Below are 25,574 nucleotides of genomic sequence, written 5' to 3'. Positions count from 1 at the left end.
CAGGGTATATTCCCAACTCCTGGAGGGATATTACTGTAAAGTTTATTCCGAAAGTGGATCGTGCGTCGTATGAAGAAGCAAAGAGTTTCAGACCTATCAGTTTGACCTCTTTTCGTCTGAAATGCTTAGAACGCATTGTGGATCATCAAATCCGTGATGTTCATCTGGCCAACGTGCCTCTTCATGTGAACCAACATGCCTACCAATCTGGTAAGTCCACTGTGACTATTTTACACAAGGTTGTTTACGATATCGAGAAAGCATTCGCTCAAAAGCAATCTTGTTTGGGTGTTTTCTTAGATATCGAGGGTGCCTTTGACAACGTGCCTTTCGATGCCATATTGGAAGCCGCACGGAGTCATGGTAAATCTCCAATGATTTCCAATTGGATTCACCAAATGCTCAAAGACCGATATCTCTTCTCGACATTGCGTCTAGCAGGGATTAGGAAATTGAGTGTTTGTGGATGCCCCCAAGGGGGAGTCTTATCACCACTTTTGTGGAATCTCGTAGCAGATATGCTATTGAGGCAACTCAATAATAGCGGTTTTCCTACTTATGGTTTTGCCGAAGACTACCAAACATTGTTAGTCGGTATGTGCATCAGCACACTTTTAGACCTAATGCAAAACGCTCTTCAGGTAGTTGAGGGTTGGTGTCGCCAATATGGCCTTTCGGTTAATCCAAGTAAAACATCTATTGTTCTTTTCACGGAAAGGCGAAACCGTAATGGCGTCCGACCTTTGCGTCTCTTTGATTCTGAAATCGATGTGACTGAACAGGTAAAGTACGTTGGAGTCATTCTTGATTCCAAGCTTTCCTGGACACCTCACATTGAGTTCAGAATCAAGAAAGCTTGTATGGCCTTCAGGCAATGCCGGCTTACTTTTGGTACAACTTGGGGTCTTAAACCCAAGTATATCAAATGGATTTACACAACTGTGGTTCGGCCAATATTGGCTTATGGATGTCTTGTGTGGTGGCAAAAGGATGTGCTAATGGCGATATCTGGAGCGTTCTCTTCAACTCCCACGGCAGCGTTCGAAGTTCTCTTTGACGTTGCCCCACTACACATTCATCTCAAACAACAAGCACTTTCTTGCACTTACCGGTTACGGGTACTCGGTCTACTAGAGGAAACTCCTGTGAACCGCACATCAACACACACCTCGTTGTTTTCACTTTTGGGGAATTGGGACAAAATTGTCCTTGCTCCAAGTGATCTTATAATTGCTTGTAATTTACCATATAGGACATTTTCCACGAAATTCCCTTCCCGGGAAGAGTGGACATCTGGTTATCTGGAAAGAAGTATTTCAGACGGCATCGTATCTTACACTGATGGCTCCCTTCTCGAAGGTCGAGCAGGTGCTGGTGTTTATTCTCGTGAGCTAAGGCTGTATCAGTCTTACTCACTTGGTAGACACTGCACCGTTTTTCAGGCCGAAATCTTTGCTCTTATGTGCGGAGTGCAATCAGCACTTCAGCAGCACGTAATGGGCAAAGTAATATACTTCTGTTCAGATAGCCAGGCTGCTATTAAAGCACTTGCTTCGGCCAACTCCAGGTCGAAGATAGTTATCGCTTGTCGAACTCAAATCGAGGAGCTGAATTCAGCAAACGCTGTTCACCTTCTATAGGTACCTGGTCATTCTTCCATCGCTGGAAATGAATTGGCTGATGAGTTAGCTCGCTCTGGAGCATCACATGACTTCATTGACCCTGAGCCAGCTATTCCGATACATATCGAAGTGTTGGATTAAGCTTCAGATTCACACCTGGGCTGTCACTCAATACAGACAATATTGGAATAGTTTGGAGTCATGTCGTCAAACCAAATTGTATAGTGCTGAGCCATCTCTAGGGGTAGCGAAGTATCTAACTAATCTGTCTAAACAGAATTGCAGCATGCTGGTCAAAGCATTGACTGGCCACTGCCGACTCAGCTATCACATGGCGAATATTCAGCAAGCTGATTCATTTGCCTGTGATAGCTGTGAATCCGATTATGGAACTTCGTATCATTTGATATGTAACTCTCCAGTTTTTGCACAACTGCGTTACTCGAAAAACACTTATTAAGTGGAACTGACTTCAGAAACCTGAATCTTCAGGATATTCTGTTGTTCTTAACTCGCTGTGGTAAAGAGCTATAGGCTCTCTTTCGCTTTATGCGTTATTACAATGCCCTTTTCAGGGCGCTGTTTGAACCCATTGTGGTACGCTTGTGCGTTAGTACCCTCTTCCAGGGTATTTTTCCTATTTCCCTACCTGTCCCTATCCCCATCCAAATCCTTTTTCCTTCCTTTTCCCTCAGGTAGATGATGAAATAGGCTGTTATTTTGGCGATGGCACAAATGCCCCAAATGGAGGATAACATGCCTCTGGAGCCGGCCTTCTGATACCTGATACCTGATACACCCATATGTAGCTAAACGCGAGATACATAATAGGATGGACCAACGTTGCATTCAAATTAGATCACATTCACTCAGATCAAGGTTTTTCAGGTTCCATCCAAGTTTTATACAAGAAAACATTTTTTTTTTGCTAGTTTCTCGCTCTTATAAAGTTGAAGTTGATATTTTGGTATTTTCTGAAACTAAAACTAACTAGTAATTATTAAGAATTTCATCGTTGTTTGGCATTCCGATTGCTGGATAAATATTTAGGAAATTTTTCAATGGAACTCCGGATAATTGAGAGCAGTCTTTAATACCAATTGTTGAGAAGATCTAGCAAACTTTTGAACTTCTATATTTCTAAGGCGCTATTTGTTTTACTTGAGAATGTAATTCAATCCAATTAACCTAATCTGGTTGTATACTGACAAGTGGATAAAAGCATTCCATTCAATAAAAACTCAGAATCCACAAAAAATAGTTGAGATGTTGCAGATCTAGGATATTACACTTATTGAAAAAAAAACTACGGATATAAAATAGCACAATCTGTTAGCAGGTAGCTTCGCGAGAGCTTTAGGTCTGTCTTTCCGTCGGGATGATTTCATTGAAAAGCAAATACCATATTCCCGCTGATAAAGCTCATCTCCGACTCCAGTCACGTGCAGCCGGTGTAGAAATCCAAACGTAAACATGTGTAACGTGAACACATTGCATTGCATTGGAGCGAGCGCAGAGCAGAATGCTTACACAACGTTGCACAAATCCCAACTTCTTCGCTCCGGTTCGCATATTAGCCACCACACCACACACGCCACATGGTTTTGAGCTAGAATCTATCTGGGAAAGTGGGAACGCAAAGCGCACTCTTGTCTTCTCGGTAGATATTTTGCTTGTCGATGGCCGATGCTTACTCTTACAATGTCAGAGAGATCGCTGTCTGGTGCATGAATTTCGTTACACAGTAACAGATGACTAGGATTTAGCTTAAATCCGAACAAAAGCAGGTGGGATATACACATAAACAATAAAAACATCACTTTGATCGTTGAAATTCAACCGTCATTTTTCAACTGTAGCTAAAAACATGTGATTTGGACTTAATACAACTAAATCATTGATATGTGCAACTTGGGTAGTCGTACAGATTTTGGTCGAGAAACTATGGAAATGTAATTCTACAATAGAATGGGAAGTACGACAAGGTGTTGAGGTTATAGTCGAGTGCAAGGGATTGGATAATAGGGCGACTATATTCACACCACAAATTCTTAAAACACAGAAAATAAAATGTATACAATTTATTTTCGTTGTAACACATGTTACATTTTCGTTAATAATTTATGTGTCTTGCAGACAACATCTGTTGAACGTTCCAAATCTGGTTTACCAGCAACGAAGTCATCAATCACAAAACCAGTTACCCATGGCAGTGTCGGACAGAAAACAAAATAATTCGAAAACCTCTCTCGAAAAACAAAAGCCTAAATACGACCCGATCTTGGTCAGAAAGGCTCATCTTAATCATTTTTGGGAGTTGCTGAAAAGGCGGCTTATAAAAGTAAGAACTTTGCAGTTAGGAAGCTTCTAAAAAGACTGCGAAATGGCGGTGAGGCATGGACAAAAATACTTTGGCCACATTAGAAAGATAACAACCGCCGGAAACTACTTTTGTTGAGTCTTCCTTAATGTTAAAAACACGACTTGGTTTAAGCAAAGCTAGATATTAAGGTATCTTGCGCCTGGTTAACCCGTTAACGCCCAATGTGTCTTTGAATTTGAATCTTCAAATAAATTTGTTATCAAATGTCAAGTTCCAATAAAATAAGCATGATTTGATGAAAAAAATGGAAGTCTATGGTGTAGTTCCAAAAAAATTCTTCATTGTAGGTCCTCAATATCTGGTAATTTTCTTGAGTTCTATTTCAGCACAACTTCTACGCTATCGTTATATTCTGATCCGTATAGATAAAATGCAGTTCTAAACAAGTGAGAGAGGTGATAACAACTCAAAAAGAATAGAAAAAGGACTTATAAATTGGGGCAGAAATATAACCCGATAAACGCCTAAAAGTATGCAATGCATGGTTCTTGTAATTTCATGCATTTTCGACTGCAGTGTTCAATATTTCTCATTTTTTTAACAAATCAAATAAAGAGAGCTCACTATGTGTGGCATAAGCAAACTTTAAAATACTTTAGAAGTAAGATTTTACACAGATAATTATTTCTAATAAAGTAATTGAGTTTTTCCTTCAGCACCCCACAAACTCTCTTTACGTACTCACCATACGTAAACTTTTCAGACCTTTTTTATATTTAAAAAAACAAAATCGTGTTAAGTAATGTTCCATTTAAATTATCTCTTTTGACAGATACGTATTTCGACCTCAACTATATGGTCGTCTTTGGTATCTCGTATTTACAGGTAATCTACTAACACGCCCAGGTTCATCATCATTCCATGTTTTGATATAAAATTTCAACCAGATATACTCTACACGGCTTCTCCACTTATGTTTGTACTACTCCATGATTGTTTATTCGTGAACAATATGTGAATTTTATGGTGTTATTCCGGGCACTATCAAAGTTACATTGAGAAGATAATGTGAAATCCCCGAATGAATCCCGGGAGGATATACAGAAGGAATTCTGAGAGTCATATCTGGTAGAGTTCTGAGGGAATCTCAACTGAAAGCTTGGTAGGAATCCCTGAAATAATTACAGAAGAAATCCCGGGAGGAATTGCTGTATAAATCCCGAGCGAGGATCCCGGCTCATAGAAAGAATTCCATTAGGATTCTCTGAATATGTTTCGACAGAACACTTTGAAAGTATACTTAAATTAATCTGTGAAGTAATTCCAGAAGAAATCCGTTAAATAATGCTGGGTAAAATTTCTGAAAGAATCCTTTCAGGATTTTCTAAAGCAATTCTGGCAGAAATCCCTGAAGTTATTCCTGAAGGAATCCCGTAAAGAATACCTGATGTATTCCTTAGAGAGATCATGACAGCAATACCGGCCAGAAGCTGAGCAGACATTCCTGCAAGAACCATAGAAGATGTCTCTATGATCTAGGGTTGCAATCTCGGAAGAAACATTTATTTATTTTTTTTCGGGAGGGATCCCTTAAGGAAAAACAGCAGGAATCGTGGAAGGAATCTTTGAAGGAATTCCAGCTCAAATCCCTGAAAGAATGCAGGAAAGAATAACTAACACAATCCTTTCAGGATTTACCAAAACAACGCTTGCAAAAATCCCTGAAGAGAACTCCAGAACAATCCATACAGCAATCTCGGAAGCAATATTTAAAGGAATCTCGGGAATAAACCTGAGAAGATTCTCGAAAGGAATGCCTGAAGAAATCCTGCAAAAAATTCCTTAAGGTATCTCAAAAAAGAACTTCAGCTCATCTAATCTCATCTCAATTCTTCACCCTATTCTCTAGCCTCTACCATACTATCTTCTTTGCCCTCTATTCCAACCTTCTATCCTACGCTCTATCATAACCTTCAACCCTACCATCTCCCCTACCCTCTAAACTATCCTCTATTATAACCACTGCCATATCCTTTACCGTACCCACTAGTCTATATTGTGCTTAATCGTACCGTTTACCCTACTCTCTACCCTAACCTTCTACTCAACTCCCTCTACTCTATCATTCACCCAAACCCTCTACCCGACCGTCTGCTCCACCTTTTATCCTACCCGCTACCCTACCATCTACCCTTTAGATACGCATATTGCATGGTATTATAGCTCAACCATTCCGTGGCCACTAGCTTGGGTATGGTCCGCCATTTTGGGTTTCAAAATGGCGTCGGATATTCATTTTTGAGTTCTACTCATGAAGCCCGATCGATAGATACCCATATTGCATGTGGCTCAAACTACCATGCCATGGGTGCCATCTTGGATATGGTCCGCCATCTTTGATTCCGAAATAGGGTCAAATATCGATTTTGACTTCTACTCATGAAGCCTGATCGATAGATACCCATCATGGTTTTCGAAATAGGGTAAAATTTCGATTTTTGACTTCTTCTCATGAAGCCCGATCGATCGATCCCATATTGCATGGTATTATGGATCAAACTACCCTTCCGTGGCCGCCATCTTGGATATGGTCCACCATCTTGGATTTCAAAATGGCGTAAAATATCGATTTTTGATTTCTACTCATCAAGCCCGATCGATAGATATGTACCCATATTGCATGGTATTATAGATTAAACTGCCATTTAATGGCCGCCATATTTAATATGGTCCGCCATCTTTGATTTCAAAAAGGCGTCGGATATTCATTTTTGAGTTCTACTTGTGAAGCCTGATCGATAGATACCCATATTGCATAGTATCCGAAGTATCCGAAGTATATTCTGGAGTTTTTATCGCCATCTTGGAACCTAAGTCGTTATCTTGAATTTAAATATCCTTGCTACCACCTCCACATCCTAAGGAATGTGTGATTAACAACTCTGCCGAAGAAATGAACTGTAAATTATAAACCATTGTCAAGATTCCAGGGAAATACTTTTTTTTCGCATTGGAAATGATGCTCAGGCTCCCAGATTGTGACAATATGCATTCTTTGCAGCATCGTTTTCGCCACCTAGTGAACCAGTCACGTACTATATTGTTCACTATGAGCAAGGTACGGGTGGGGAGAACATCTTCTCTGAAGAAAGTATTCTAAAATTTTGCATAATTCTGGAGATATTCACATCCAAAGGGCTGTCTTATTTATAGGACGCTGGGCGTTCGGGGCATCTGTTCTATAAATAGGACGCTGGGCGGATATGTGTTAAGCAAGAACACAAATTTTATATTCTAGTACATGGCAAACGATGATGAACTTTCGAAAAAATATCAACACTCATTTTCCAGATCCAGTAGTATCAAAATTCGTGACCTCATCGAAATAGATTTGAAGCGAACTTTGGAGTTGGAGGACGTCCAACTAAAGTTGAAAGATGTCGAACAAATGGATGGAGAAGTAAGCTGCATCGTACATATAGGGGCCATGCATAAACCACATGGTCACCTTGAGGGGGGGGGCTGGTTTCGGGCTAAGACCGCGGTCCATACATTTTTTTTGTATGAACGAAAGACCACGCGGGGGGGGGGGAGGGGTTTCGGAATCTCCCAAAAAAATGACCACGTGGTGTATAGATAGCCCCATAGCAGTTGCAACAGACTCTGAGACCGGTTACAGTCATTACAATCAGCACGAAATCTTCGGAAACGACAATTTTCTTTTCGTGGAGCACTACATGTGTTTCCAAATCGGAACTTATATCTAAACTTGTTTCTATCTAAACTTAAGAAATTTGTTATTTGTTCAATAAAACTAAAGAAGCCACATCCGCTGAGATTCGTTTACGAACAAGCTGGTGAATAACTGCATAAACGGCACAAGTTGGTTCAAAAACATTTGGCAAAGAAATCGTCCCCGGAGAATAATCTGCCGGACATAATGGCAGATGTATTATCCTGGTCTGACCCAAAACTTTCATCATTCGCATACCGCTTCAGAGCTTCAGAGATGGTAAATCCAAGGACTCTGACTTTATAAAAACCATGGAACTGTACTACCGCAACAAAAAATATAACGAATACATTTTGAAGATATTGATAAAAAGTTGCCTATATGTTTGTGCTATTACTAGCTCCCCATAAAGTCTATCAGCAATCAACACTTTGGATATGTTCTCACCTTCCATACCAAAATTCTGGAAAGCAAATTTTCCTTCAATATCCCCCAAACTTCATCTTTATATAGCGCATGTTGAATACTCATTGGATTCGGAACGATATAAAAGAAGTTAAACATTCACTGCAATGGAACAACTTGATCACACTTTCTGGGGCATTTGAGTGAAACAAGCTTTACACACCACCGTAGAGAAGTTGTCTGTTCATAAACCATCCCGTTATCGATTCTTATGGACATTTTCACTCGTACTTTATAAAAAAAATTACAACTCATTAAAAAATTATAAGCTGATTATTAAACTTTGCATGCTTTTGAAAATTTGTAACTAGCGCCGTCTAGCTGCAGAAACTCGAACCAAACTATAATTATTCTGAAAGCCCTTAATCTACCAAACAATATTGCCGAAGACACCATCTTTCTAAAAAATCAGGATGCTGAAATATGTGAAATTTAAAATTTGTGCACTCTCTAGCGCCGCCTAGCAGTTAAATCACGAATCATACGGCGCATAATCTGAAAGACCTTGACCAACTGAACAACTTTACCGAATAAACCAACTCTCTAAGTAATCAGGGTCCTGAGATATATGAAATTGAAATTTTGTTAGTGTAACATCTCTTTGTCTGTGATTTATATGATATCTTAGACAAGCAGATGCAACACTGACAAAATTTCCATCCTATATATCTCAGGATCCTAAAGAACAAACAAATTTGAAATTTCACATATCTCAACATCCTGATTTTTTAGAAAGATGGTGTGTTTGACAATATTGTTTGGTAGATCAAGGGCTTTCAGAATAATTACCATTTGGTTCGAGTTTCTGCAGCTTGGCGAAGCTAGTTGCAAATTATTGAAAGCATACACATTTTAATAACACTGGTTAACAAAATAAAACGAAAGTCGTGAACTTCTGTCAAAGACCAAAATTTTTGAAGCATAATTTAGCGCTGATTTCGAAACCGAGCTTCAAAAAATTTTAAGTAGACAAGTTTTTGAGTTCTAGCTCAATATCGAGTTTAACAACTTTTTAAAATATGGAATTTACTAAAACCCAAATATCGTGCGTTTTGTTCAACCAATTTTAAATCTTTTTACATAAATTAAAAGCTAAATATAATGCTATTCGATCATCTGAATGCAGGTATTTCGTCAGATTGATGAAATTCAAGATATTGTCAAGTTTTGGGGACAGTATTCTTAAATTTTACCAAAATTTCAAAAATTGTATGAAGAAATGTATATTTTTCAATAAGAAAAAAAAAAACAATTTAACAATTCTTTCTCGACGTTTATTTGACATGTCATATGAGGTGAGTTACAGTCAAAAATTCAGCTGAATCGGAGCATTGACTACGAAGAATGAGATGTGTGAACTGAGCGACTTTGCTTAAAAATAAAACAAAAATTGATTTCAAATCATCGACCTTGTATGAGAAGTCGAAAAAAAAATCCGCTCTACTGTATTTTTTTTCCTTCGCGTTTTCAAACTCGAGCATGATTCAACACCAAAAATTATCATCAGCTCACCGAGTTCAAAAAGGCTGTAAACTAGTGAAATTAGCTAAACAGTTTTCACAAGCTGTAACTTTTCATAAAGTGCACCAAAAATTCTCAAATTTCGACCGCTATTTCCTCAACTAGAAAGCTACAAGAGGTTGGTTAACTCTTCCTGAAGTTGGAGCGTTTCTATGATGATGATGATGATTGTGTACCCACCATCAGCGCAAGGATTACCTGCAGAGTCATACCGGAAGGTAATGATCCACCTGATGGTTTGTTGTAGCAGGGTAAGCTTAAGTTACTGGAGACCTTCGGAAGACAACACGATGGTTGTTATCTCGTGACAAAGTCTGGCCACCCCACGAACATTTGTCCAGAAACCAGTTCATTTAGTTTCCTTAGGCTACCCCTCCCAATATCCCAAGTATCATATAATTTGAATATATTTAATTATATAATTGACCAATTACCTAATTTTACCTGAAACAATAAATATTATGATTATGATACATAGAATGTTAATTGACTTACATTACAATTTCACCTTTATTTACCTGAACAGCGCTGAAACAAATCGTTATTTTATTAAAGTTGAAGTTAAAATCAAGTAAATAACACGGAAAAAATGTATATTAGTAGTGAAAAACAATATACAAAAATAAAACAAAACACAGAAAAGTAAACCAAATTTTGATCTTATAATTTTCCTGCATTTAAACCAAGCTGGAGAATTACGAAATCAAAATTGGTTATGGTAGATCTTACGCCGTAACGCACCATTATAAGGTGATCTACCCACGTTACGGGATTCCTGAAGTTGGAGCGTTTCTAGACAAATACTTCAAACTTCCCTGCCGTTCATTAAACTACTATATCTTAGGGTTTGGTGAACCAAATAAAATAAAATTTTGTACATGTGTAAGTTATATATTGGTCTTTGATTACTGTTTAACTTGACTAAAATAAGTCCCAAGCGAAGTAAATTACAGCTTGCTGAACTTATTTTTGAACATTTCAATCATTTACAAGCTTCTGCAATATTTGTAATTAGTGCTTCATCGATACGAAATTTCGCATCGAATGATAAACAAACTAGAAGCCCTTGACTTACCACACAGCTTTTCCGAAGAAACCATCTTTATAAGTAATCAGGATCCTGATATACATAAAATTTGTTAGCTTACCAGCACCGCCTGTTGGTGGAATTTCGAATCAAATTATCCATCAGCTGTAAGTCCTTGACCAGCTTAAGAATATTACCAAGCACACCAACACTGTAAGTAATCAGGACCCTGAGATATATGTTACGTCTGCTTGTCTCTGATATCACAGGATTTGATACCCCTTAGCGGGTTTCGGACCCACTGACATACTCCAACAACACTGACCCCTTTGTACACTCAGCGTGTGCACTGAGTTCTGTTTTTTCAGCGTGCGCGCAGAAATTACGCACTGGTATTATGACTTGCGGGCTCTCACTGCTCTCACGTAGCACTCTAGTCACCCACACAAAAACTCTGCGTGAGAGCAATTATGTACATTTTATTGTGCGTTTTTCTCTTCTCTTTTGTAAGGTTAATGGAACTGAGTATTTCAGTGAAAGATGAGCGTAAATGGGCGCAGCTTCTGCGTGCCTTGCCATCCCTGTTGCTCTAGAAACCTAATTTTTTGACAGGAACTGCTGGCAACCACAAGGATAAAACCATAAAATTTTTGATTCGATATTCGCAATATTTGGTGAGATATTTCAGATTATGTTTTGACCCAATCTCGTCCTTCTGGCCCATTGTCACCCCCAACGACGGTATCACTCAAATCGTCTTGGAGCCACAGAATAGGTCGCGCGTGGATTCGAAAAGTGGTTATGGATAATTCAAACGCTAAACATTGTTGGGGCCCGTGGCGTAGTGGTCCACACGTTCGCTTCATAAGCGGATGGTCATGGGTTCGATCCCAGCCCCGGCACTTGCAATTTTTCGCCAGTTGCTCTTCCCCCCGAGAGCAGATGACACCTGACCCTCTTCGGAGCATATAGCTCTAACGGACCCGGAAATTGGATATCGGCGAACCGCAACTCATAATGGACGACCCCCAATTGGACTGGAAAAGGAACAGCATCCCACAGTATCATCGTTTTCATCATTCTATCGTGGACAGCTCTCTAAAATAAAAACTTTCATTTTTGGTTAACACCCATGCCGCACAGGGACTGTGTTGGAAACACACATTTTTTTATAATTGCTCGTACGCTCACATTTTTGCAAAATATCATTATTTTTCGGTATTTGAAGGTGGTTTATAAACCCAGTGAGGTTGCCATGTCGAAATTATTGCCAAATACTTGCTCATGTGAGCGTACGAGCAATTTTAAAAAATGTGTGTTTCCAACACAGTCATTGTGCGGCATGGATGTTTACTAAAAATGTGCAGGCCGAACACATTTATGAGCGTAGCCGTTTTTGCGTGAGGGTAGACAAGTGGAAGCAGCACAAAGGCACTAGTTCGATATATGTACACTGAGAGGAAATTTCATTTCAATTTCCCTGGAAAAAGTCAAGTAACCGTTCGAAAATTAATTTTCAATAGACTTACATGAACTAAGTGAAAGCCGCTTGAAAACATAGTGAAACTCCAGAGAAAAGTTATTGGAAATTTCGCACTGTATCGTATTATAAATTGTATATAGTTTTCAAGTGGGTTTTACTGCAGCCGATAGTATACAAAATAGAAGCGTGTTTTTGTCACTAACGAACCATGCATGAATGTGATGATGCCAATATGTTCTGTCATATTCGATGTTCCATTTATTTCAAGGGATCCATTTGGTGGTCTCCGATCGCAGAGAGACGGACCAAATTTTAGAATTTACCATTTTTTAGAATAAGCCAATTAATAATAATAGCAAAAATCAGTACATTTAAACTAAAAAAATATTTTTAATTCATATCAAATCACACTTACATCAAATTACACTTAAATTTTATTGGATTTTTTCAGTAGAATATTTTTACTAACTAATCATTTAAGTTTCAAATGTCAAGTTAGATGGAAAAAATCTACATAAGATTTCCAGTAGAATTTAAGTGAATTTTTCGCTCAGTGTAGTAGAATTAAAATAGAATACATTTAGGCGCTGTACAATGTGTAATTGCAGCGTCCAATTGGAATCGCTCACGTAGTGCCCTAGTGGACAAAAGAGCTGTAAATTAGGTTAAGCGATTAAGAATTAAAAAAAAACGATAAACAAAAGGGATCCCCTGAAAGTTCGGGGCAAGTGGAGGCTACATTGTCAGCAACGTTTTCTGGTACTGGCTTATAGCACCTAAGCCTTCGAAAGGTCAAATCACGGTGATCGCAGTATTAGTTCTTGATACTAGTAGAACAAATAGGCGCTATCGTGGGGGTTGACCCTGCCCGCCTTCCGAGGACTATGTACGACTCGACTCGTACTGTAAACTTCAAATTGTAACTCGTTGCATAAATAACTATTTTGATTATTTAGACAAAATATATATTAAACCCAGAGGCGAATGAACCAGATGGTTTAAAACCTCTATAATAAAAAAATATTAAACCAAAAATGGTTTATTAAATTCTGTGAGATTGCTGTCATCCACGAGATAATTTGACTAAAAATGTCCCTACATGTACATGGATTGCAGTTTCTTACTTATGCAGTTTCACAAACAAGGGTGCAATAATTCAATTTTCTAATCAAATTTATTGTAATCTTTCTCGCTTTCAGATACTGCATCGCTTTCCTGATCATGAAGGTGACTAAACAGTGCCACAAGGACCCAAACTACAAAACCCTGCTAGAGGGCGACCGCATTGTTGTTCACTGTGATTTGGGGCCCTCTTCCACCCCGAACAGCACAACAACCGAGCGGGACTCTTACGAGAAGAACTCCATAACAGACGTATCCAATGAGGACGTCGACGACGACAACGACGACGATGATGATGATGATGATGAGAATGGAAATGCTCACATTGATGATTACGATCGGAGTTTTCAGAAACATCCCAGCATCAGCAGCAGCAGAAAAGCACCGCAGCGAACCGTACCGGGCCGTTGCCTAGGGGAGGGCTTTACTGGTCGGAATACGCGGTTCGCCTCTCTGGTCACGCCAACGTGCCATGGAAAGTGGCTTAGGTTAACTGGAGCCGTTCCGAAAAAGTGCTCCTCCGGCGAGGCGCAGTTTATCTTCGTCTAAAACATATCCTGCAAGCACCTTTGGGACGATGGGCGCATCGCATATAGAGAGCATGGTAACCAGTCAACCAGGCTTTGTGAGAGTGCTGTGGTCTCTGCGCAACCACACACCACCAGCCATCATTGTAGTCATGCTGCACATCACCAAACGACAATATGGTTTTACCCAGGAGAAGAAGCAGCAGCACTGAACCTCTGAAGTACATCCGGCGTGTAGAGAATTAACTTCATCATTTCTTGCGCATAAACGTAAACCATCAGACGCTGTTACGCGCGCTTGTATGCAGATCTGTTATACGAAGTGAGAAGCCATAAAACAACGGAAAGCTCGGATCAGTGAACAAAATTCAACCGACATAAATTTAAATTATTTAAGTGCGTGATACCTTTTCCTAGCGGATGTGACAGGTTATAAAAATACGTTGTCGTAAAGTGATGCTTAAAAAAAATGTAAATACCTTTTCTTTCTTTCCCCCTAATAAAGGTGATAAGAGATTAACAATAAAAAGACATGTGTACCAAAGTAGCTACCGAGTTATGCTTTCTGAAAGGATATCACTTCATCTGAATCTACCAAAACATAAAAAAAACACTTCAAGTGACAAAGTGCAGCATACAATCATTAATCCCCTATCAAGATCACGTCTTCACCAATACATTTGTGCTAACCACATTTTCAATCCAATCCTCAGACCAATTGTCTTTGCGAGCCAAAATTTAATAAAAAAAAGTGCTGACCGCAAGTCATCCAAAAACATATTTTTAACAACAAGGCCACCATCACGAGAAACATCAAACAGGGTATCTACTACTTCGAAACATGAAGTTATCCAGAAACTTTTTTTCACCTGGAAATACCTAAGACATCTGTGGAAATTCTGGAGTCAATAAGGGAATAACAAATAATGGGATTTCATTTCCATGTTTTTAGGTGTTGTAGCTCATTGTATTTAATGTTTAACAAGTTACAAGCTCAAGTCCATGTAAGAGATACTCGTACCCCTGAAGAATATTACCGACTAACTTTCATACGTTTTTCGCTCTTCTTTTAGGATTTTTTTTTGTGGTTTTGTGAATCCTAAGAAATTTCTCAAGGAATCTATGAAAAATATTGAAGGTGGAATTTTAAGGACTTTCTGTAAAACGTGTGCAAGTATTTGTGATCGATTGCAAAGATTATTAGAAGAATTCCCACTTTAAGTCTGACCAAATTTTTAATAAAATGCTAACAAAATTCTTTTAGAGCAAGAAGTCCAAAGGAATTTCCCTGAAAAAAATTAAGTGCATTTCATAAGTATGTCTCTTGCAAAGTCACAGGAGTATTCTCAGTTAGTTTACCAAAACCATTTTTTGCAGAACTGTTTCGAAATATTTCTAGAGTATCTTGCCCAATCCTTGGAATATATAGAGAAACTAGCTGTTCCCGGCAAACTTTGTCTTGCCTACTGCGATTTTTGACATTTCATGTCCCTAGCCGAGTCCAAGTCCCCGTTCAAAAAGTAAGTAAAATCGATTTTCAAAAACTCTCAATATGTCCATGTTTTTTGCCTCATATACCTTCCTTGGGTGAAAACTAACAGAACAAAACTTAGATGATCCAAATCGGGCCTTCCGTTCGCATGTTATGCGCGGTCCCACGTATGCCGCTGCATTTTTATATATATAGATAGTAAGTAAGGTTTTGTGCATTGGCGTATCTAGGATTTTTTTCCTAGGGGGTGCCTAGAGGGTGCCAGTTTCAGTGGCTTCCAGGTTGTTTTGCTTTTTTTTGTAAAAGGAAATACCGATTCACCCTCAACTTCTTTGAATAATGACCTACTGCGTCGCTGCAAAAATTAGCCCGCAAATTATGACTTACGTAAAACTAACATTGTATCGAGTCTGGTTTGTACGTATAATATAAGAAATTTGTGTTTTCGGTAAAACATCATTTCGGTCATTCCTCAGGGAATATTTTCGTCAATTTCATTGGAAATTATTCTCGGATTTTGACGGCTACGCAGTCTTGTTAAATCAAAACGAGTTGTTATCTAACCCGACGTTTCGACACAAACGTCGGGTTAGATAACAACTCGTTTTGATTTAACAAGACTGCGTAGCCGTCAAAATCCGAGTTGCACAGAATACAGTCGATTCTCCCCCATCTATTGGAAATTATTTTGGAATTTATTTCATTTGTTTTTTGGAAATTTCTCAGTAATTCCTTTGGGTTACCGTAAAACGGGGTATCATTGATCAGCGGGGTAACATTGATCAGCTTGACTGACCTCATGAAATGTTCAAACGAGCATTTTACATTGAATCAGTTTCTGCTATCGAATGGTATATCGTAATCTGCTATCATTTAGCTATTAAATGGCATGCAATTCATGAAAATTGAACTACATAAACATTGAAATAAATCGATTTTTCCATAACTGTGTTTCGTAACGCAATGAGGTACATTGTCAAACATTCATGCTTGGCGTGAATACTAGATGGAATATGAGGTTCGAAATCACTGTATTACTTTAATATGATATCCTAGAGTTGGATTTTATGAACCTAACTTTTATGAAAATGCTCTTTTTCAATGAAATATACGATTTATTGAAAGTCGGCTATCTATTCTTTAAGCAATTGCCTACCTTTAGGCGTTATTCGCAGTTTGGAGGCTTTTATTCCTAAAATTACTCAATAAGTACATAATTTGTAAGAATTTGGACAACATATTCGAAATCGGCGACCCCAAATTTAGTAAGTAAGGGTAATTTCAACACAAACCAACATAGATCACTGACATGATCAATGTTACCCCAAATCAACGAAATCAAAAATTAGATTCTAAAACCTATTTAAACATGTTTTAAAGTTTTACAATACTTTTTCGAGTAGCTTAACACATACTCAGAGGGCCAGTACTTGTTTTAAAAATATAAAACATGTAACGTTTGCTTAAACAAGAGAATTATTCAAGGAAGATCGAAAATTCTGATCAATGTTACCCCGGATTACGGTACGCAAATTTCTTCGATAATATCTTTGGATCCACTTCAGCAATTTCTTTAAGAATTTATTTGGTAATATCCCAGTAAACATTTTGGTCTGTATAATTTGTGTTATACACTACTATATAAGAACCTATTCAATCGTATAAACTGCACAGAATTGCTATATACGTACCAAAGTGGAGGCCATATACATATTTCTGACGACATTTTGCGATTTCATATGATCATCATTACGATGTCCCAAATAATCAATCGAAAGAACAAAATACGACTTCGTGTGATATGAAATACGATGTCCGAAATTAGCTATAAAAAAGTTGACAGCTAGCCTAGAACACGGCTCCTCGAGATTGTGAACCTAAGCCCATACCATTGTACTAACTGATCTGCCTTGAGAAGAGCACAATTGTTGACCAATATAAACTTAAGCTTTCTAAACCACCTATGAAACTTGCCTTTGCCTTTCTACATGAATGATATGAGGGACGGGATGCATTATTTTTTCTAAGTCAATGCTGTACTGATATATAGTATACCTAATGATGCTGTCAATTTATACACAACTCCTAGCGAGTTGGGTTTGCGCTTATTACAACATGTTTTGTTTACAACATTAGTCTCGCTTCGAGTGTACGCTTCGACGTCGTCGTCGTCGTCGCGGGAAAAGTATACTGCTCATGTAGGAATAATTGGGTTTTTAAATTTTGGAAAATATATTGATTTTTTAATTTTATACGAAAGAGCACCTTTTTTTGAGTCAGTATGATTTTTTTCGGATTTTTAGAACTTAATTTTGATACCTAAAATCAATTTCGAAGAGATTTTTTGAAATCACTATTTGACAGCTGGGCAACTGCTTGACAGCTCCGCCCAGTACAAAATGCGACGAGGGGTGATTCGACAAATCTCTTCCATACAAACTTCAAATTGATTTTTAAATAGGTTCCCGGGCACCAAAATTGATGAAAATTTGGATTTTGGCTCAGTTTGGCGTGCAGATTCAGAATATGGAATTATCTCAACACCGCCAAAGAAGCCAATTGTGGGACAAATGTCTTCCTTCGGTAGCTATGAACACTCCCAAAGTTTGCCCGAATATCATTATTAGTAGGGAGAATGATTCCAGTCCCAAAACATAATCAGCGGCCAGGCGGTGATGATCAAGGCAAGTGAGATGCTTATTCCATTTTGCATCCAACATCACCCCATCACCTCGTCGCGGTGCCGAAATTCGTACAAAGCCACTTGCTCTGAATTTAATTTTGTGAACATATTTAGCTAGGGAGCAAGGATATGAATTTCAGCACACCACAGTTTCAGAAAGATTATGACTACAGTGTATTGATCTTTTACCGGGAAGCGCGGATTTCATCAATTTTCATTAAGTCGTTACGATTTCCAACCAAATTTTACTAACATTAAATATGACTTGTAAACGTATGCAAACAGCGACGACTTCATTTAGCGCTATTTATGACTTGCTCTATACACAACAAACTTATTCCGAAACAAATCGCAGCAACGATTTGTATACAATTGGACTTGACATTTTTTAACACAAGTTCCAACGATTTTTACGATTTTGATTTTTGACAGCAAGATATACGATTTTGAATGCCCTTCCCATTACGATCTGTGGTTTACTGGGATGTTTGGAATTTGATACTAAACAGCTTTCACGTATCCTTTGAAAATTTCATCGGCAATTCCATTAGGACTAGGAGTTTATTTGTTTTTTTTTTATTTCATTGGCAAATCTTTTAAAATGTTTTCTTAGGAGTTCCTTTGCTAATTTTTTAGTAGTCTTTAAAGCATTGTTTTTTTTAATGTCAGCAATTCTATTGAAATTTATTTTTTGATATTCACCAATTACTCTTCAGGCAATTAATTTGGGAATTCTTTTAGTGAAGCCTTTGGTTATGCGTTCGACAATGAATCTGGGAACTTCCTCACAATGTTTTTTTGGACTTTCATTATCTAAGTATGTGTAACTAACGGCGGTTAGGCCACAGCTACCGTTGGCTGAGGAGAGGGTCACAGAATGTGACCCTTCCCAGCGGCTCTGTATTTACCCTCAGTCCCAGGGTCGGCACGCTTATCCTTGCTATTTCGTGGATTCAGGAGAACACTTGAGCTGCCTTTTTCACACTCCTGTTTATTCCTCCAAGCTTTGTGCACTTCCTCTCTATCTTTCCCTAGCTCTCTACTGTCACTCTACTTCCACCCACTTTCTTAAGACTAATCTGACCTTCTGTCTTCGGGGCCCCTTTCTCCTGCTGTTCTCATCCACCGAACCTCTCCTTCCTCGTCCTTCTTCTGCTCGTTCAATGCGACCTTAATCGCCCGATCGAATCGGGGTATCTGCGGCCACTGGAGAACAGCTCTTAGGGTGGTCCTCGGCCTGGTGTAGCGAATGGCCGGATCATCATCTGCCCAAGCCTTCGCCGGATGTAGCCACGGCGAAAGGTGACCCATTTTGGGGTTAGGGTTCACCTCTTTGGTAGTGGTAAAACGATGGTATAACTACGGTAAAACCTCGGGACTCTGTGTGAGGGGGGGAATTCCAGGTATTATATGGTTCATGGAATTATCTAGATTCTAGATTAACTGTGTCCTTGGAATCCACCACACACACAATAGGAACACATTAGACATTATAAGCACAGAGGACTTCACGAGTGTCGATCACTTGGGCAAATGGCCGTTTCTTAGGTCGATTGAGGATCTCTAAGATCCTAATGGCCTCCTTTCGCTACCAACGTCTACGTCCATGATTCAGGTAAGGCAGAGGCATCTGGTGGCTAATGTTGACGGGTGATGGTAGCTGCTATATATGGCTGCGTCCTTTTCGGGTGACCAGCAAACACAAAGAGTGGAAACAAATAACACAAACACTTTCCTGAATTTTAAATAAATAAACAGACGAAACTACACTATAACGCGACAAAATCTCACAAACCTGCTGAGGGGGTACTACACGCCAACCTGAAACTACCCATCGCCTGAGTCGATTCTACCCGGATTTTCATGTTGTTAACAGTTGTCAAAATCCGGGTAACCCGAAAACCCATATTGGTTGAATCTGGGTAAAGATCTGGGTAATCGGCACTTTGTCACTTTTCGGCTTGGAAATACGGCAGCGGTCAGGCGAACGCTGGCAATTATGGATGTTTCCACGAAAAATATGAGGATAAATGACGGGAAAACAGTAAAATACTTCCTGGGAACTGTTTTCCTGCATCAGGTAAGTGAACAGCACATGGGAATAGGAGCTTTTTATCAAAAATCTAGATTGGAAATAAAATAACCAAATCAAGGTCCAGGAGGAGCTGGGTACCGGTTACCCAGATTTTGCCACCAACATCGGTAACCCAGATTAGAGTAAAGGTGCCTTTACTCAGATTAGAGTAACTGCAGTTTTGCTCAATCTGGGTCGCTTTGACATCAATCTGGGTAACTGAGGGTTAGCGTGTACGAATCGTTACACTCTCCCCCAGCTCGGGTAAAAAAATATACACAACGTGGATATTTTTTTGTTTCAATCACAAAATCACAAGACCAATCACACTTAACTCTGAACCACTTCACATTATAGGGCACCGCACTGTTTTGATTTTACATGGGATTTTGAAGTTTCGTGGCCTTGTTGTTTACAAGATTTCTGTTAGAGTGAAAGCGAAGGAGAGAATTTCATGCAGTTCCCTATACATAGCAGTCGACACTTTTATAAATTCACGCGAACTGACGAAAACACGAAACGTTCCACTCGCGACGTACTAGATTCAGTCATACAAAAGACAGTAATGAAATAGTTTGTGGATGGGTAAGTATAATTGTCGAGTATCGGGGTCATAGGTTATCATCGTTGTGTTTCCAACTCCTCGTTATTTAGAGAATTACTCTTTACTGACCATCATTGCGTATGCTCTGGTCTCCAGCTATCAAATACGCAAGCACTAGGCAAGGTAACCTCTATCATCACTCACAATTTTCCACACGATTGTTTAAAAAGCAATTACCAACAATTACAAAATTTACATATTAAAATATTTTTAACAAAATCTTTTTACACAAATTTTACTTAACGGTATACTAAAAACATATTTACAAAAATTTTGAAGTTTAAAACTCACATGAAAGCACGGTAACATTATCGATTGAAATCTTTCACGGTTTGTCGGAGTTGCGATTGATCTACTACTGCGCGTTTCGAAATTGAATCGAACAATGGTCTATTGGTGTGTGTTACTACTGTGATGTATGGAGCTGACAAATGGTTATTATTGAAAAATGATTAAAACTGATGAGATGCAGAATATGAGGTAAGTCCAATGAAATTTTATTTGAGAATTATTCTGTGCACTTTGATGAAAAATCACCGTAGTTTGATTGGCCAATAATCAAACCGGAAAAATTGAGATAATATCATGAAAAATATTCACAAATAGAAGTTCATTCAGTGAAAAATGATTACTATTCTTCTGTTTTAAAAGTTGGGTTAAGTTTTGTTTAGCTTTTATTATTGTTTGTTTGAGTTGCATTATTTCTTTGGTATTACTTTTTTGTAATTCTTGTATTCTATTGTTCATATTCTATACATATTTCCAATCAACTTCTATTCTATTTATAATCTTATTACAAAACGCATCACAATATATTCAAAAAATAATAAAAAAAATACAGTTTGAAAAAAATAAAAAAAAAAAAACTACACATGCTAAAAAATCTACTAATAAATTACGGTCGTCATGCAATTATTTACAAAATTTACAAATCGTTTTTTGTCTGCTTTAACAAAGATTTTGGCATTTACGAGCTTCTCTAGACGAATCATTTAACAGAAATGGCTCCTCATCCAAATCTTCACCAGCACTCATAAAGCACTAATCGTACTTCATTTCAGGTACTCCGACCTGCATTCCACTGCTTACGTTCCAACGATAGCGCCGACCCTGATCAAATGGGTTGTTTACGATCAGGTCAGCCGTGTTAGGATCGCAGACTGGGATTCGCTATCTCTCACTTCCTCAAGGGGAACTTGTGAGCAGATGCACTCTTGATTGGGCCCATTCAGCAAAACGGCTGAAACAAACAAATTAAAAACACATCCTAGGATCCTCAACAATCGCTGTCTCCACAGCACGAGATTCGGCATCGTGTAAACCAAACAGGACTGGAGCATGTTTCACGATGGTTCAACGAAATAGATCTCCAAAAGAATTATTAACGGAAGTAACTATCCACCGAGCTATCCACCAATCGCACTGCTCATTGCCTTTCGCTTGTTTACAACTACCTATCTCTTTAAGGGACAAATTGGCCGTCATGGACGAACCTCCCCTACAACGAACGACACGATCATGTGTGTTCTCTTCTCGGTATGTCCAATCAATAGAGTTAAGAAACTATAGAGGACGAATGTCGCTGCTGTTCCCTTTGTTCTCGTTCGGAAACATGTCGGGTATCTATCTGTCAAACTGCATACTTTTTCGCTTTGACACTTATAGCCCGGCCTATCTCCGCCAGCAAGAGATGTTTCGGCAGCGACGCCAGCGACATTCGTCCTCTATAGTTTATTAACTCTATTGTCCAATCATACCACCTACACAATTCCACAGCTTCTCGCTGTACCTACACCTACTCCGTGTACTAGAATCAACCCGATCACTTCTCATCTGCTTCCAACCGATGAACCCTGAGAAAGATTAGATGTTTACTTCTCGGCGATCGATCAGTTTTCTGCATGTGTGAAGAACCGGTACACTACCCAAGTAACCACAAGCATTATATCATAACATTAATTCAATCGTATTATAGTTTAGCTAATGCAACATAACTTTTATTTTACATCTGTCAAATAATGAAGCGTTTAATCTACATTATGAAAGCATTGAAGCATTACGAGATATTGACAGTTCTGTATAGTTCTATAGAGCCGTTGTTAAATGTTTCATTGCATTACCATGTTAAAAGCTTTATAGCAATCAATAATGCAAGCCAATACCTTTACTAAAGCTTCCATCGTTGTAAACAGAAAAATATCGCTCAGTTCGAAAAAAGAACTGTAAAACACTTTTAGAAACAGAACCATTCAAAACAAAAGAAAAACAAACCAAAATGTTCATGGATTGCTGCGGAGCACTTAGATTATCATGCTCAGATGTTGCTGTGTGAAAATGTATATTATGTATGGTTTTTTGGGTTTCTGGTTGGGACATGAAAACAATCAGATGCTGAGGGAACAAAAATTATGTGGGGTATTGGTTTCCTTATTTAACATAACGCTCCGATTTCATAAAAGGAAGAATTAAAGCGCTGTTTGTATTGTTTCTTATTTATTGTATTTTAGGCAGAAGTGAGCACGTATATAAAAACAGAATCAACACAGACGAATTTATATTCGAGAGTAACATAACTGATGGCATTCAGACCCCGGCACATTTTTTAGAGTTGCTGAAAACACAACTCAATAAGGCACGAGCTAAGTATACGTTACCTTATATTGCACATTTTTCCAGGTGCAAATTACATGGTATCGTAGCACACAGCGTTAGCGCGTCCGAGTTTCATCGTGGTCAGTTTCAGCAGTCTAGGTTCAATTCTCGAAATACAATAAAAAACATCAAAGTGAGAGTATCGGAAGATAAAAATAGATAGAAAAATGAAAAACATACTTTTTTTTTTCTTTTTTGACATGATGCATCAAGTATGCATTCCATACGATTTGATTGCATTAGCTATAAGGTACAAGCGTTTTATATGCTTTAGCAATCACCACAGTAAAGCTTGCTTTAAATCAACAATAGTAGCGCCACTTTCGATTTTAAACCTACTTTAATGGTGCCTATATGACAAAATAACTTTATATCGCATGTCATGTAATACACTATAAAGCGAAAATAATGCTCTATATAAAGCGTCATGGTTACTTGGGTAGTACAGCTTTTTCTGCTTTATCAGCAAATCTCCTCTCTTTTGCTCTAAACTGAGCCTGAAAAATATTGGGCCATGATACTGGAATCCAAATTCACAGTACCAGGACTATTACCAATCAAAAAACAGTCTGAGACACAGATGACTCAGGACAGGCTGGGGAACAACATTGTTGAAAGATCTAAGAATTCTTACCTAAAAGAATTAGACTTTCTTCATGGTTCAGTGTTAAAACCGGCCTCCAACACACAAACAAACGCTTGTATGCGGAAACCAAAACGCTCCTGCTTCCTGTTTCAAACTACCACACAGTGATTCTCATTTACCTACACTCTTCATGCCTGTTGAAATATTTCAAGATTCATTCATATTATTTATTGATTGATGCACCAAGCGGTAAGAAGAAGAATTTTGACATCCAAGCGGTGTGCCGTTTACATCCATCGACCAATCAGCGACGAGGATCTAATCGACGGCACACCGCTTCACTATAGGATATCAGGCGGACAAAAATCAGAAAAGTGACTTCCACTAATGCTTGTTCTGAAATTTTCTATCGATAATAAACATATAAACTTAGAGAAATCTAGAATTTCAAGTTCCTAGCTGATGTAGTAACAAAGATATTGAGAATCAAAGTTGAATAAAGCTAAAAAATGTAATTTTCGCAAAAAAACAACACATAATTTCAAATCGATATTTTCTAATTATTATCATCATTATCTATTGTTTTCAATACATCATTGGTAAGATAATGAAGCAAGCTTTCCAACAAACACGTGGTTTTGTGAAATAATTAAACCATTGTATGATAAAAGGTACAAGAAGAAGAAGAAGTTGAAAAAGGCATGAGATTCAAATTTTGATAATCGGCATCTTTTTTTTTCCCAAACATTCCCAGGCTCAAAATCAGTTTATGGTCAAGCTTTAAGTCTACTCTAATGATTTTGTATGCAAAATTCTGCGGTAAATTGCGGTCTTGGGAGATTCAGCGTTTTTTACGCACGAGACCGCCCGGGCGCACCCCTTGAGATTAAACGACGATTCTCAAACATTTTAGAAAGTAACTACACAATAGTGTTAATCATTCTAAGCACAAAAAAAAAAAACAAAATAAAGATTTAAAAAATAAAACAAATTCAAATTTTTTATATATTATCAATTATTTGACCATATTGAAAATACGCCCTTTTCAAAACTTGGTTGTGATGTTTAAAAATGTTCATAAACAATATATTTTAGTCGAACCAACTGCAGAATACTAATAAATCCTCGAAAATATGAAGAAAATATTTTTGTCCGGCTGCTTGTATGGGAGTCCCCCATAGTGCGCTTGGATGTCAAAACTTCTTCTTCTCTTCGCTTGGTGCATCAATCAATTGTTCTTTTTCTATTCCAGGTTTCAGTCGTGGACTCGTGGGTAACTCATTCATTGATGACCTCATATTATCGAAACTACACCGTTCATCAAAAAATATCACAGAAAATGAAATTGAAAAGAACTACTTATGAGCTAATGAGACATCACAAAGAAATTTGATATCCTAGTAAAATTGAAAACCCTATAAAATTGTAAAATCCTAATTGGACACGCTTCAAAAGAAGCACACATAATTTGGGTAAATAAAATCTATCATTCTTTGGCCTTTTTATTGACACATCCGAAAATACCACAGTAACACACAAAAATTGCTCCGTTTTAAATTACAATGACTAGTTTTGCACTCCGACGTTCTTTTTGAACAATCGTTTTTCGTTCATTATGCTTTTGGACAACAGAACCCCTCCGAGTTGAATGAAAAATTCA

General features: G+C 38.2%; 2 protein-coding genes across 11 annotated transcripts in view; both read left to right on the top strand.

Annotated features, from left to right (window-relative positions):
* The window catches only part of LOC109405215 (uncharacterized), a 214,918-nt gene extending 200,554 nt beyond the window's left edge, over window positions 1-14,364 (top strand). The window contains exon 5 of the mRNA XM_029868341.2: window positions 13,374-14,364. Within this exon, the coding sequence (XP_029724201.2) occupies window positions 13,374-13,845 (472 nt within the window). The 3' untranslated portion in view covers window positions 13,846-14,364. The remainder of the gene's footprint in view (window positions 1-13,373) is intronic.
* Window positions 1-25,574, top strand: part of LOC109400336 (somatomedin-B and thrombospondin type-1 domain-containing protein) — a 541,334-nt gene that overhangs the window by 258,463 nt on the left and 257,297 nt on the right. The gene's annotated exons all lie outside the window — the stretch shown is intronic.

This window comes from Aedes albopictus, chromosome 3 (assembly GCF_035046485.1).
Source record: "Aedes albopictus strain Foshan chromosome 3, AalbF5, whole genome shotgun sequence".
In the NCBI taxonomy this organism is placed as follows: Eukaryota; Metazoa; Arthropoda; class Insecta; order Diptera; family Culicidae; genus Aedes; species Aedes albopictus.
This window is presented reverse-complemented; position numbering and strand designations above follow the sequence as displayed.